The 13619-nt window shown below is 37.0% G+C and overlaps 1 protein-coding gene across 2 annotated transcripts in view; it reads left to right on the top strand.

Annotated features, from left to right (window-relative positions):
- Positions 1 to 334: 334 nt before the first annotated feature.
- GDPD1 (glycerophosphodiester phosphodiesterase domain containing 1) overlaps positions 335 to 13619 on the top strand; it is a 41898-nt gene continuing 28613 nt past the window's right edge. For both annotated transcript variants that reach the window (XM_013005758.2, XM_045299670.1), the window contains exon 1: positions 335 to 373. In XM_013005758.2, coding sequence (XP_012861212.1) covers positions 357 to 373 — 17 coding nt within the window. In that variant the 5' untranslated portion in view covers positions 335 to 356. The remainder of the gene's footprint in view (positions 374 to 13619) is intronic.

The raw sequence follows: 13619 nt of genomic DNA, 5'->3' as shown, positions 1-13619 counted from the left end.
CCAGCTTTAGGACTCTGGTTCCATCAGTATAGCTCCATGTGGCTTGTCAACAGGAATGTCTCGCAGTGGGTGTGTGTCTGGCCTCTAGTGAGCTACTTATCTCCATTGTGCCTCCAAATGAGGTCATCAAGCTGCAACCCGATTGACAGCCTAAACTCCACCTCTTCCCTCTTAATAGTCTCAAGTTGACACCAGATTATGTAACTACCAAACTATCCAATACATAATAAGCACCTGGGTATCAGAATCCACTAGATGTATCTTACTGAATTTCTTACTAAAATAAAATGTTCAGAATAGCTAAGTAAATGAAGTTTAATATTTTTATAGGTGCTGGAGAAAATTTGGAGAACACAATGACAGCCTTTCAGCAGTAAGTATGTAAAAAGGTACTTAAAAATAATTTATTTTTAAGATGATAATGATTTACAAAGTAAGAATAGTATACATGAAACATCCATGCTTGATACTTATTTCCATTTTATTAAAGTAACTTTTTTTTTAATATAGTGTGAAGTGTTATAAAAAGTGCTTGGCTTCTATATACTTAGAAAAAACACACAAACAAATCTAGATCAGAGTTTTGGATTGTCAAAAGATATTATAGTTCCAACATTGAAAGAAGGCATTTGTAACAAGGAACATACTGTTTATAATGCTAATTAGTTTTGGAGAGAAGAGGAAAAAGGAGAAAATGAAACAACTGTTCCATTAGCTGTTGTTTATGAACAAGAATATGTGTCGTTCTACCCTGTACTTTTTAATACAGACTTGAAATCTAGTTGTTTTCCTTTATGGCCTCAAGAACATTATTTTTAAAAGTAAGGTAAAGTGAAAATACTTTATGTATAAATTATTACTATTTCATTTAGAAATTTTTTAGAACACTTCAGAGAGAAACAGTAGGAGAGACTGGACTGAAAGTTGATTAATATTGTCTTTTGTGTCTCAGAGTAGTGATTATCTTCGGTCTGTGGTAATGGTGAGAATACTGTTTTCTTTCTTTCTTTTTAATATTGTTTTCTTATCCTTGAAAAATAAAATAGGGAATATGAAAATTTCAACCCAATGGACAATACTACTTATCCACTTTAGTAAGAAAAATAATTCATTATTTAGTTTGTGACCCATTGTTGTATACAAATAATTGAGGCTAGGAAATCCAGAGGCACTACTCCATATTCTCATTCTGTCTAAGTCATATCCTGTTTGTATTTTTCATCCTTTACCTGTTCTCTTATAGGATGCCTTTTGACAGTGATTGCAAATGTCTCTTACAGGTTCAAAAATTTTATATCTTTCTTTTTTGTCACAGACTGTAATAGAATGGTTTAATTTAAGTTGCTTTTCTTTTCTCTAATGAGATTTTATGTTTAGGTATCTGTAGCTAAATGTGGAGATAAATCATACACATACAGTTTCCACTCATACACACACACACACACTCACACACACACTCTCTCTCTCTCAATTACCCGTTGGCTGGGATATAAAGGAAATTATGACTAGGAAAAAAAACTCCTCGTAACTTTAAATGATTTTAGAATTTGGGGTGTGCTTAACATACAATAAATTTTTTTATTCATGTAGTTCCCCAATCTATAATGGAGTCCCTGAGTGGTACAAACCATTAAAATGCTCAATTGATAACCAAAAGGGGGGAAGCTTGGCTTCACCCAAAGAGGCTTTAGAAGAATGACCTGGTAAATCTACTTCTGAACACTCGCCCACTGGAAACCCTATGGAGCATAATTCTACTCTCTCACAGGGTTTCAAGAGTCAGAATCAGCCGGTTAATGTTCTAGAAATTCTCAGTAAATACAAATTTAACGAATATTGACTATGACTCCTAGTGGAAATACAGGGTTAGGCTCACTAGCCAATCAATGCATAATTGTGTTTGTTTCTGTTTAGAGGTACTTTATTTAATATGTATTGTTGATTCATTAACTTTGAACTTGTGGATTTGCTCATGGTACTTACTATATTTATGTCTGAACAAAATTTATCTAATATACTTAATTGCTCTGTAAGGCACATGATGACCTTCTTGCACTTAGGGACACTAGACAGCTCTTCAGTACTGGGCTTTGGGGACATTTGGAATAGCAAGAACACCAACAAAAAAGCCAAAAACAAACCACACTAAGTATGCCATGAAAAGGACTTTTTGTGCAACCTGAGAGCTAAATTAAGAAGGCATAGCATCTCTTTGTTCAATCATAGCTGGGAATGTGCTTTTCAAAAGACTCACATTTTCCACAGGTCTACTACTTCCCCCCAAATGGAAAAAGCCCCACTGGACAGAGCTTTTTTCGTGTGCATTTTTCCCACTCTCGAGCATCAAGCAACTCGATCTGAGTTAGTGCACCCAGTGGCATCTCCTGGAAAGATTCTCTATAATCATAGTGAATTTTTTTCATAAAAGGTTTCGTTAAAACCTCATTGTTTTTTTTGGTAATGGCCAATTTAGGAGAACAGCGTGCAGCTGTGAAATTTTGTTTCCTGCTCAGGAAAAATCCCACAGAAACTTGCGATGTTGAGTATAACTTACAAGAACAGTGCTCTGTGGAAAATTCAAGTATTATGAGTGTTTTTATTGTTTCAAAAAAGGTGAAATGTCAATTGATAACAATCCTTGCTCTAGACTTCCGTCAACTTCACAAACAGAAGAAAATGTTGACTTGTAGTGCATTTGAATATTGTTCTACCAGGTTAGACTGTTATTCAAGCTTTCTATTAGAGGTTCTGAAAACATTGTGTAACAGTGTGCAAAAAAAAAAAAAGGCCTGATTTGTGGCAGACGGAGAACTTGCTACCACAACCATGCTCCTGTTCAGGCAGCCATCTCAGTGCGCTGGTTTTTGGCAAAAAACAAAATGCCTCTCTTGCTCCACACATCTTACTCACCTGACCCCTCTCCTTGTGACTTCTTTTTGTTTTGTGAATGAAGAGGGACATGTAAGGACAGCGATTTATCAATGTAGAGGAGGTAAAGGAAAAAAATACGGGAGGTGCTGTCAGCCATTCAAACAAAAGAGTTTGAAAAATATTTCCAAGAATGTAATCACAGATTTGACAAATGTATTAAATGTAATGTAGAGTCTTTGAAGGTGATAAGGTTGTTTTGTAAAAAATTTTTTTAATACATAGCTTTGGGGGGCGGAATTCCAGTTTGGGGGTACCCTATCATATGTCTATAAATTACTACAGTGGTGCTGTATAATTTTGGGGTTGTAAACACTTAACATCTCAGCAGTAAGCAAATTTTCAGTATGGAATCTGTGAGTGCAGATCAACTATTGTTACTTTGTAGGCTTTTCTTCATATTTTTTGTTAAATTTTTACCAACTGTCCTTTTCTATAGGTCTGCAGATGGTACATTTGACTAGATCACAAAATTTTTTTGTCTTTGAAAATGTTAATTCTTTGAAGTATGTTTCTTTTCAAAGAATAATAGCTAATTTAGATAAATTTTACTTGCTAAATACAACATTTCATTTTTCACTTTTGTTGTTATATTGATAGTTGCCATCAAGTTGATTCTGACTCATGGTAACCCAACATGTGCGAAATAGAACTGTTCGATAGGGTTTTAAGGCTGAGGCCTCTTAGAAGCAAATGCCCTGGCCTGAATTTAGAGGTACTACCAGGTGGATTCAAACTGCTAACCTTTCAGTGAGTAGCCAAACACTTAACCATTTGCACCATCCAGGGACTCTTTCTTATCATTAGCAGTTCTTAAACTGTTGTATTCAAACAGTAACTCTTGGAAAGTACCACAGCCTTCTTTAGCTACCACATGGTACCTCTCAATAACTTTAAAAATTTTGTATTTTTCTCTGTATGTGTACAAGTTTGTGCAAGTTTTTCTGTTACTTCAGATGAAAACTTTTATATGTTATTGCAAATGTTTATTAGATATATTTATTTATAAGGTTGCTTATTAGTTGACCAAAATTATTTAAAAGGGAAATCAATAGTTTTCATTAACCTCTTTAAAAAAAATTTTTTTTATTGGTAATGTTGTGGGTTGTTTTGTTTTTGTTTGATTTTTTTAGTCTTATAACTTATTGTTCTATGAGCTCTCTTTTTACTTATTTTAAAATTTGCTTTTCATATGATAACAAAATTGCCTTACATTGTATTTTAAAGGCCTCAGAAGACTGTACCGGCAGTCCCTAACTTGGAACAGGGCTCCATTCTGACAACTGTTCTATAAATGGAATACCTCATTTCATTATTAATGTCTTTTATTATCAGTGTTTTTGTAAATCTGATCTTTATTTGTCCTTGGGGGTTGCAAATATTACATCAGAGAATGATAATATTAGTAAATATGCTGTGCAACATTGCATGTAGAACAAATTTCTAATGGTAAGATGTATGAAAAAAATAGATAGTCATAAGTACACTTCATGGTGACTCAAATATGCTGCAAATCGGGGACTACCTATAAAGTATGAGTTCCTTTATCAGCAGAAATTAAAGAGTATTGTCAAGATCTAGGAGAAAAGAAATGAAATGGCATTCTTTATTCCTGATTTACCTTGCTAAGAAGAAGAGTAAATATTTCAATTTTTTTTCATTGCTAGAACTTGATACTAGAACTTATGCAGAAGTTTTTTGTTGTCACTTGTTTTTAAATATCTCTGCTTCATGCACAATAAAAAAATGTTTAGGTTTATAATTTTCAAGGTATAAAAGTACAAATACAGTACAAATACAAAGTACAGATATAAAAGTAGAAATACAAATATACTGTAGGAATAGTGTGGGGGCTGTGTCTGACCTCCTCTGACTTCACAAGGGGAAATGAGAATCAAATTCAAGATTAGTGAAACATCAACTAAGTCTACATGGAAGAAGCATACCAGCCTGTGTGCTATCTCAAGTCCAAGGATTGTAAATAATAAAATCCAAACCTGAAGGAGGAAATGGTATTAGAGCTTAAATTGTGCACCTGGTCTGCAGAACGCTGCGGGTGACAGTGGGAGCCCAGAATCCATTTGCTGGGTGAATCCCCTCTGACCATAATTGAGGGATGTGAATAGCTTTGTTATCAGACAGAGCGCATTGTAAAGTCGGTTATTTATCTACACCTCTGCTGGGTTCATGAATTCATTGCAATGGCCACACAGAACTCAGAGACCATACTCACAGTTAAGGGGTTTAATGGGAAAGTTAACAGGTTACAATTCAGTATTAGAAATGCTCAGTATACCATTCTTTTGGTCAGGAGCACCTCTTCTCAGCCATGGCAGCTAGCACACCTCTGGTACTTGGCCTCTCAGCCAAGTGGGACCTTAGCCTCTGCCCTGCTCAGGGAAATGTTACAAAGCTCCTATAGTACTGCCAATAAATGCTCAAGGGCAGTCGAACCCACCACAAACTTGCGCCTGGAGGCACTAGCTCTGTAGGTACACAAACTTAGCTCCTCCAGTTCAGTGGCTGGAGGCAGCCCATTCTGTAAGTGAGCCTCCTGCACTCAGCTTTACTTGCTCTGTGGACCAGGAAATCCAACACTATGTCTCATGTTCTTGATGCTGCTGCCATTCCTTTGGTGCAACAGTTCTGTCTCCAGGTTCAAGAACGTTCAACATCCAGGGATCAAGGGATCCAAAAAAGATGATTTCAGCCAGCTTGGTTCATTTTTCTTAGTAGTGGTGAGAACCCCCCACCGTCTCCTTATTCTGAAATAGCACATATTACACCCAGGACATGGCAAAATCAGCCAATTCCCATGTTAAGAGTTCTAAGTCTTTCAGTGACTATTCAGTTGTTAGTAATCACTCACAACTGAATCATATTATCCTATCAGCATCTTCCTCCACCTTCTCTTCCCAGACCCCTCAAGAGAGGGGGAAATACAAAGGTTAAGGCTTGTAGAATCATATTAAGTAAGTCACTGAACCACAGATCCATTATAGAAGACAGATACTGTGCTTAAGTATGGTTTAATCTTTTAGAATGAGTAGTTGAGGGAAAGATAAGTAAAATTATCACCAGTTAAAACTTGCTCTTTTATAAATATTTAGAAATCACAAAGCATGTATTTTACAATAGAGGTGAAAAAGAGGCTAGAGAATATGTAAATAATGTGTGTGGGCAGCAGTGGCTAAGAAATTGGGAAGCATAGTAATTAGGACATTGAGACACTATTGTTTTCGTCATCTAATGCTGCTGTAATAAAAATGATCCCACAAGTGGGTGGCTTTAAAAAGCAGATTTATTTTTACACAGTTTGGAAAACCAGAAGCCCAAATTCAGGGCACGGCCTAGCGAAAATTCCTTGGCATTTTCTTGTATTTGTCTTCCCCATGTTCATCTCTATGTCTATTCTGTACTTTTTTTCCCCTGTACTTTTTATAATTCAGATGTGATTACATTTGGGACCTACCTGGTGCTATGTGTCCTTTTGATCAAAGTCTGAATATATCAGATGCTCTCCAATGTTAGCACATGAAAGTAGCTTTTACTGCTTTTAGTAAGCAGCAGAAAGACACCAGAACAAGTGGGGGTTCATTTGCACATCTCCTGAACTAGAAAAAACTGCACCGAAAAGATGACTCTTTCACAGGCATCCCAATTTGTGCTGTGGGTGAAGGTTTTAAAAATATGTGGACCTACCTCTGCCAGCCTCCTTGGCCAGGTTGCCCTAATTAGTTGGGCTGAAAATTTATGCTAACTAATCCCACCAAACATCATAGCTGAGGAGACCACAAGATCCCTTAGCTGGCCATTTTTATACACCAAAGCTCAGGTGACATGCCACAGGGGCAAGCAGTCAGTCTTCATCACAACCCCGAGGCTTAGTTAACATCAACTTCCAGGCCATTCCTCTTAGTTGAGTCAGCCTCACTCATATGCCTCAGCTGTGGTTCTACTCTCAGAACCAAGACCATAGGCCAAATCATTCACTGCAAAGGGGTTCTATACCCTGAGACTCCATTTACATAATAAAGGAAACCCTTCTGTTTCTAGCCGAGATCTACAGGTCTAAAGCTTTATTTTTTATTATTATTTAAAAAAATAATTTCATTGGTAGCTCTTACAGATACAACATTCCATAGTTCAATCACATTGAGCAGTAATGTACAATTGCTACCACAAGAAGTTTCAAAACAATTTCTTTCTTGAACTCCTTGATATCAACTCTCCTTTGTCTCCTCCCTCCCCCACCATTCTCCCAGGAATCCTTCTTTCTTTCTTTCTTTCTTTCTTTCTTTCTTTCTTTCTTTCTTTCTTTCTTTCTTTCTTTCTTTCTTTCTGTAATAGTTGTTTTCTCCCATATCTTACACAATCCAATATATCCATTCACATACAATTCTGTTCAATCCCATTGCATGGGGTTATAGGGTCATAAATGCTATCAGCTCCCCACTTCCCCACCATTTTCTACTCTCAGGTAACCATTACTCCTGTTACTATTTCTGAAGGGTTATCTATCTTGACTTTAATGTACCAAATGATCTTATATATACAAATGAACATATGCAAATCTAACATGATTAATGAGGTGTAAAACAAATAAAAACCATAATAGTAAGGGAAGGAAATGTTAAAAAACTAGAGGATAGTTATGTGGTTCATCAGTGCCGTACTGCACCTGCACTTATCATCCCTTCCATGTGGCCCTTCTGAGAGGGATTATCTAATTATCTTATAGGTGGGTTTTGGGTCTCCACTACATCTACGCCCCTTCACATCAATTTGGTTGCTTGGTTTTGAACTTCTGATTCCTCTTCCCATCCCGTGAACACCTCATAATCACACTGGCTAGTGTTCTTCTTCCATGTGGGCTTTGTTTTTTCCCTTAAGATCACAGATGCTGTATCTTAGTAGCTGGGTACTATCAGCTTTCTACACCACATTTACTTAATGCACCCATTTTGTCTTCAGTCATGTCAGGAAGGTGAGTATCATACAATGCCACAATATTAGAACAAACCGTTCTTGTACTGAGGTAAGATTTAAGTAGAAGCCCAAAGTTCATCTGCTTCTTTGTTGCATTTGCATATATATGTATATAAACAAATATTTTATATATTTTTTTTTCTTCTTTCCTCTTTCCCCCCCCTCTTACTCCACTATTATGTTTCCCCATTGTTCACCTCTCAGTAATTCCTCTCAGATACAATTTGATTAATCAAACATAACCAGAAAAGCTACATCCTCCTCACCATCAATTTTAGAACACTCACTATTCTCCTGAAGCTGTCATTATTGGTTCACCGCTTACCTCTCCCTGCCTCCCCTCCAATGCCCCCCAGGAACCATTGGTCCAGTCACTGGTTCTCCTAGATTGCCCAGCCTGCCTATCTTGTATAGATAAATGCATAAATGAATGAATGAATAAATAAATTACATAAGATAGTCACAAGTCTAGCAGGGATCCTGACATAGAGCAGATGACTATCTCTCTGTAAAATAAAGAGAAGGACATGTTATAAACCAACGGTCCAGTCTTTCTTTCTTTCAGGGCTACATATCCCGGGTCCTGCTTACCTAACAACACATACACCCTTTTAGTCTTCAAAAGTCCCCATCACTATTCCTGCAGTCAGGCATGGAGCGGTCTAGTGTTACACCTTTAGACTATCAGTGTGGCTGCCTTGTTAGTAATCCCCAACCAGTTCAGATGGAGTGCCAAGTGCTGCCCCCCAATCAGAAGTCTCAGATCAGGATTCCTCGGGGCCTTGTGGCTTCCTTCCTCGTCACTGGCCTGCTGCGCTCTTCTCTAGATTGTTGCCTCAAGGACCAAGACTTTACTGGATATTTTTGGAGACGCAATTCATTCCATACCCACAAACATTTGATAGCAGGAAAAAAAGCCATTTTAAAAAATGAAATATTTGAATGTAAGATAGAAGCTTCACATACTGTGTCACTAATCTGTACATGTGAAGGAAGTTGAAACGACAAATATTTTGGTACATAAATATTTACCAAAGGGGTAACTGTGATGCTATGTGGACAAGATTATGTACAGGAAAACTTAAGGACCTTAGAAATAAATGGAAATACAGTGATAATTATACAGCTCTTCTTGTTTTTATGATGGAATTATTGAAGTGTACGACATGTGGATGAAGTAGTAATAAAACTGTTTAAAAATGAAATAAATGGAAAATTCTTCATGTTAGAGTGTGGCTAAAGAATAATTAAGACTGCTAAGGAGAGATAGCTGTATCTCATAATTATATAAAAAGTGCTTTGATGTGGTTTATAAAATGTTTTCACAAACACCATCGCCTTTAGATGGCTCTTTTAGTCCACAGAATCAGGAAACTTTTCATCTCTCAATTGCGGACCCCTGACTCAGGGTCTGTCACTAGTAGGGCTTCACAATTGGCTTGTTGAGTGAGATGAGAATGGGCACTCAAGAACAAAGCAAGATAGTAACAGAAGAGAGATGAACCCTCTCCTCAGTAAGCATGGAGCTAAAATAGGAATCCTAAAACACACACACACACACACACACACACACACACACACACACACACACATACACAGTGCTAAGCCCTTGAGTACTTAAAATCTGGTTCTTAAGGGCTAATAGAACTAGGTTATTAAAACAGGCTGCTTTTGTAAATACCCATAGGACAATTAAGTCCCCATGGTATTAACATGAATGTAAGAGAAAGAAGCAAATTATATTAACAATAGCTGGAAGGGTAAGTTGGCAGACAGTCAAAGTAATTAATCAGCGGCCTGGTTTTCATGATTTTTAAAAACCTAGTTCATATAGGCACATCTCGTTTTATTGTATATTGCTTTAGTGTACCTCACAGATACACATTTTCACTATATTGAAGGTTTGTAGCAACCCTGCATTGAGTAAGTCTATTGGCGCGCACAATTTTTCAACAGCAAGTGTTTACTGTGTGTCTTATTTTGGTAATTCCCACAATGACTCAAACTTTTTCATAATGCTGTTGCACTCTTAATAGACCACACTGTAAACATGACTTTTATATGCTTGGGGAAACAAAAATTTAAATGGCTTGCTTTATTGCCATAATCAACCTTATTTGCAGTGGTTTGGAAACGAACCTGCAATATCTCTGAGGTATACTTATACAATCCTAACTTTCTCATCTGTGGAATAGAAAAATAATACAACCTCATTGTTATAATGTAATGAGACTCAAAGTCTTCAGCAAAGGGTCTGTTGTAAATTGTTACGTAATATGTGGAATTGCCTATACTCTTTTTAGAGTATTAATTTTTTTTTGTTTTGTTATTTCTGGAAATGTGGAAACCTTGGCTTCCCTGAATTTTTTCTTGTGTACACAATTAGTGTGTCAGAAACTCAGCTATAAAATACCTGCTGTTTAAGGCAGTAGCTACATGTTATTTATAGAAAATTTGAAGGCCAAAGTGATACAAAATTATTCAGTTCTAGTTATTTATATAGCAAATTAGAGATAATTTTAGTAGGGTAATTTATATCTTGCTCATTGATTCATTTACAGATACTGGAAATTTTTTTTATTTCATTGTTACCAAGAGAAATATACAATAAGTAGATAGCATTTTTCATGTACTACTTAAACATTTCTAAAAATAGTCACAATTAATAATTGAGACAACATAAAAATACAGAAAAATAATTCTACCAATTAAACTTTTGGTTTGAATATTTTATTTTAGACTTTATTTTTACTCAGTCATGATTTCAATAAACACAAAATTGGCCAAAAAATGTTCTCTGTTAAAGGTAAATATTCTTTTTGCATTTACATTTTTATATTGAGGACCCATGCTTTTTCTTTGTTTTCCTCTAACAACTGGTAGATATTAGGATACTGATGGTGGGGTGTGAAGATATGCACAGATGCACCTCTGTGAGGTATCAGGATATGAGACTTTAGATAGCAGCAGATGGCCATCAGGATTTAGAGAGTGGGGTGGCTGATGGGATTAGACTATCAGAAGTAGGTAAAGTATTAGAAAATAGGGGAATTATTTACTCCAAAGGGAAATTTTTTTCCAGCTTTATAATTTTATATTCTTTAGATCTGAAAAAGCCAGGATCTCAAAAATCCTCCAGCCAGGCTCCCATCATTGGTTTTGTGCATTTCCCTCAAACCACTTTCTTTTTTCTTTCTTTCTTTTTAAAAAAAATCATTTTATTAGGGACCACTTTCTTTTTCAACCAAATGGGTCACCACACACTTGAGAAACCATTAAGAAACTTTTACTAGAGGAATTACTGAAACCCAAATAAAGACTGAGCATGATAGTGGCACAAGAGGAAAGTCAAAGGAAATAGAGGAAAGAGCTGGGAGACAAAGGGCATTTATAAAGAGGTCTAAATAAAGGCATGTACATATTTAAATATATTTATTTATGAGGATGGGGGATAGACATTGGGCCTCCACTCAAGTACTCCTCAATGCAAGAATATTCTATTAAATTGGCATTCTATGATGCTCACCTTCCCGACACAACTTCTGAAGACAAAGCGGGTGAATAAACAAATGTGGTGAAGAAAGCTGATGGTGCCCGGCTATCAAAAGATAAAGCATCTGGGATCTTAAAGGCTTGAAGGTAAACAAGCAGCCATCTAGCTCAGATGCAACAAAGCCCACATGGAAGAAGCACACCAGCTGCTGATCACGAGGTGCTGAAGGGATCAGTTATCAGACATCAAAGAACAAAAAAATCATATCATTGTGTGCTCACCTCCATGATATGATCGCTGAAGACAAATGGTTGCACAAGCAAATGTGGCGAAGAAAGCTGATGTTTCCCTGCTATCAAAAGATACAGCATCCAGGGTCTTAAAGGCTTGACGGTAAACAAGTGGCCATCTAGCTCAGAAGCAACAAAGCCCACATGGAAGAAGCACAACAGCCTGTGCGATCACAAGGTATTGAAGAGATCAGGTATCAGGCATCATCAGAACAAAAAATCTTACCATAGTAAATGAGGCGGGAAGTGTGGAGTGGAGACCCAAAGCCTATTTGTAGGCCACTGGACATCCCCTTACAGAAGGGTCTCGGGGAGGAGACAAGCCAGTTAGGGTGTGATTTAGCAACGATGAAACATACAGCTTTCCTCTAGTTCCTAAGTGCTTCCTCCCCCCCACTATCATGATCCCAATTCTATCTTGCAAGTCTGGCTAGACCAGAGGATGTACACTGGTACAGATAGGAACTGGAAACACAGGGAATCCAGGGAGGATGATCCCTTCAGGACCAGTAGTGTGAGTGGTGATACTGGGAGGGTAGAGGGAGGGTGGGTTGGAAAGGGGGAACCGATTACAAGGATCTACATGTGACCTCCTCCCTGGGGGACGGACAACAGAAACGTGGGTGAAGGGAAACGTCGGCTAGGGAAAGATTTGACAAAATAGTAATTTATAAATTATCAAGGGTTCATGAGGGAGGGGGAGCTGGGAGGGAGGGGAAAAAATGAACTGATGCCAGGGGCTTAAGTGGAGAGCAAATGTTTTGAGAATGATGAAGGCAATGAATGTACAAATGTGCTTTACACAATTGATGTATGTATGGATTGTGATAAGAGTTGTATGAGCCCTTAATAAAAGTTTTCAAAAAAAGAAACTTTTTTTGTAAATATCTATGTAAAAGAGGTGTAGTATTTTTTTAATATCTATTTTAAGTTAACACATAAAACAGAAGATACATTTGTCCCATTTAGGACAAATTACAGGCAAACTACAATTCATGAGTGCTTCTGTATATAAAGAGAAAATGAGGCTCTCTGCTCCATAGAGTTACTGACTCAGAAACCCTAGGGAACAGCTTCACTCCTTCCTGGAGGGTCACGATGAATCAGAATCAAGGTGATGACACAGAGTGGGTTTGTCTATAAAAGGATTGTGCCAATTTGTACTCTGTCAGCTGTTAGATGAGTGCTGCCATTGCTTCATGCTCTTGCACCTGGTATTGCAAATCCTTGTAATTTGATCAGTTCTGGTGAATGTATACTATATCTTACTGTGGTTTTTACTTCTATTCCATGATTTTTTATGTTAAATAGTTGTTCAATATTTATTGGTCATTTGAGAATCCTCATTTGTGAAATGAATGCTTGTTCAAGTATTTTGTCTATTATTTTATTGTATTGGTTTTTCTGAGAAATATATTCCTGGCAAAGGGAGCAGCAACAGTTTGGGGCTACTTGAGATGTGAATAAAGGTACAGAGTAGGTGGGAGCTAATATCATTCATTTTTTTACAAAAAAGGAAACTGCAGCATAAAAGTAGTTAAACAACTTGTCTAAGTAAGTAGTAGAGCCAGGATTTAAATCCAGGGAATCTGGTATCAGAATTTGTACTCTTGAGCAATGCTACACTTTCTTTAAGAGTCATGACATCTTTGAAGTGGAAGGAACCTTGGAGATGATCTTTGTATAGGGATGGATATGTAGGCTGAGAGAGAATTTATTTGTCCAAACTCATATAGCATATCTATAATAAAGCAGTAACTGGTACCCAAAGGAAAGCAGGAACTGTGTTCGTAGCTTCTGGTCCAGTGTCTTCTATTATTATGTTCAGTTGCCAGAATTAATGGTAGCTGGTTATGCAAAGAAGGCAACATAATGATCTAATTTTAAATCTAGAGTACAGATAGTCCCTGACTTATGAA

Source organism: Echinops telfairi, unplaced genomic scaffold (assembly GCF_000313985.2).
Source record: "Echinops telfairi isolate 266 unplaced genomic scaffold, ASM31398v2 ScPeMD7_7458;HRSCAF=8496, whole genome shotgun sequence".
In the NCBI taxonomy this organism is placed as follows: domain Eukaryota; kingdom Metazoa; phylum Chordata; class Mammalia; order Afrosoricida; family Tenrecidae; genus Echinops; species Echinops telfairi.
Note: the sequence above shows the minus strand (reverse complement) of the source record. Positions and strands in the feature narration are given on the sequence as shown.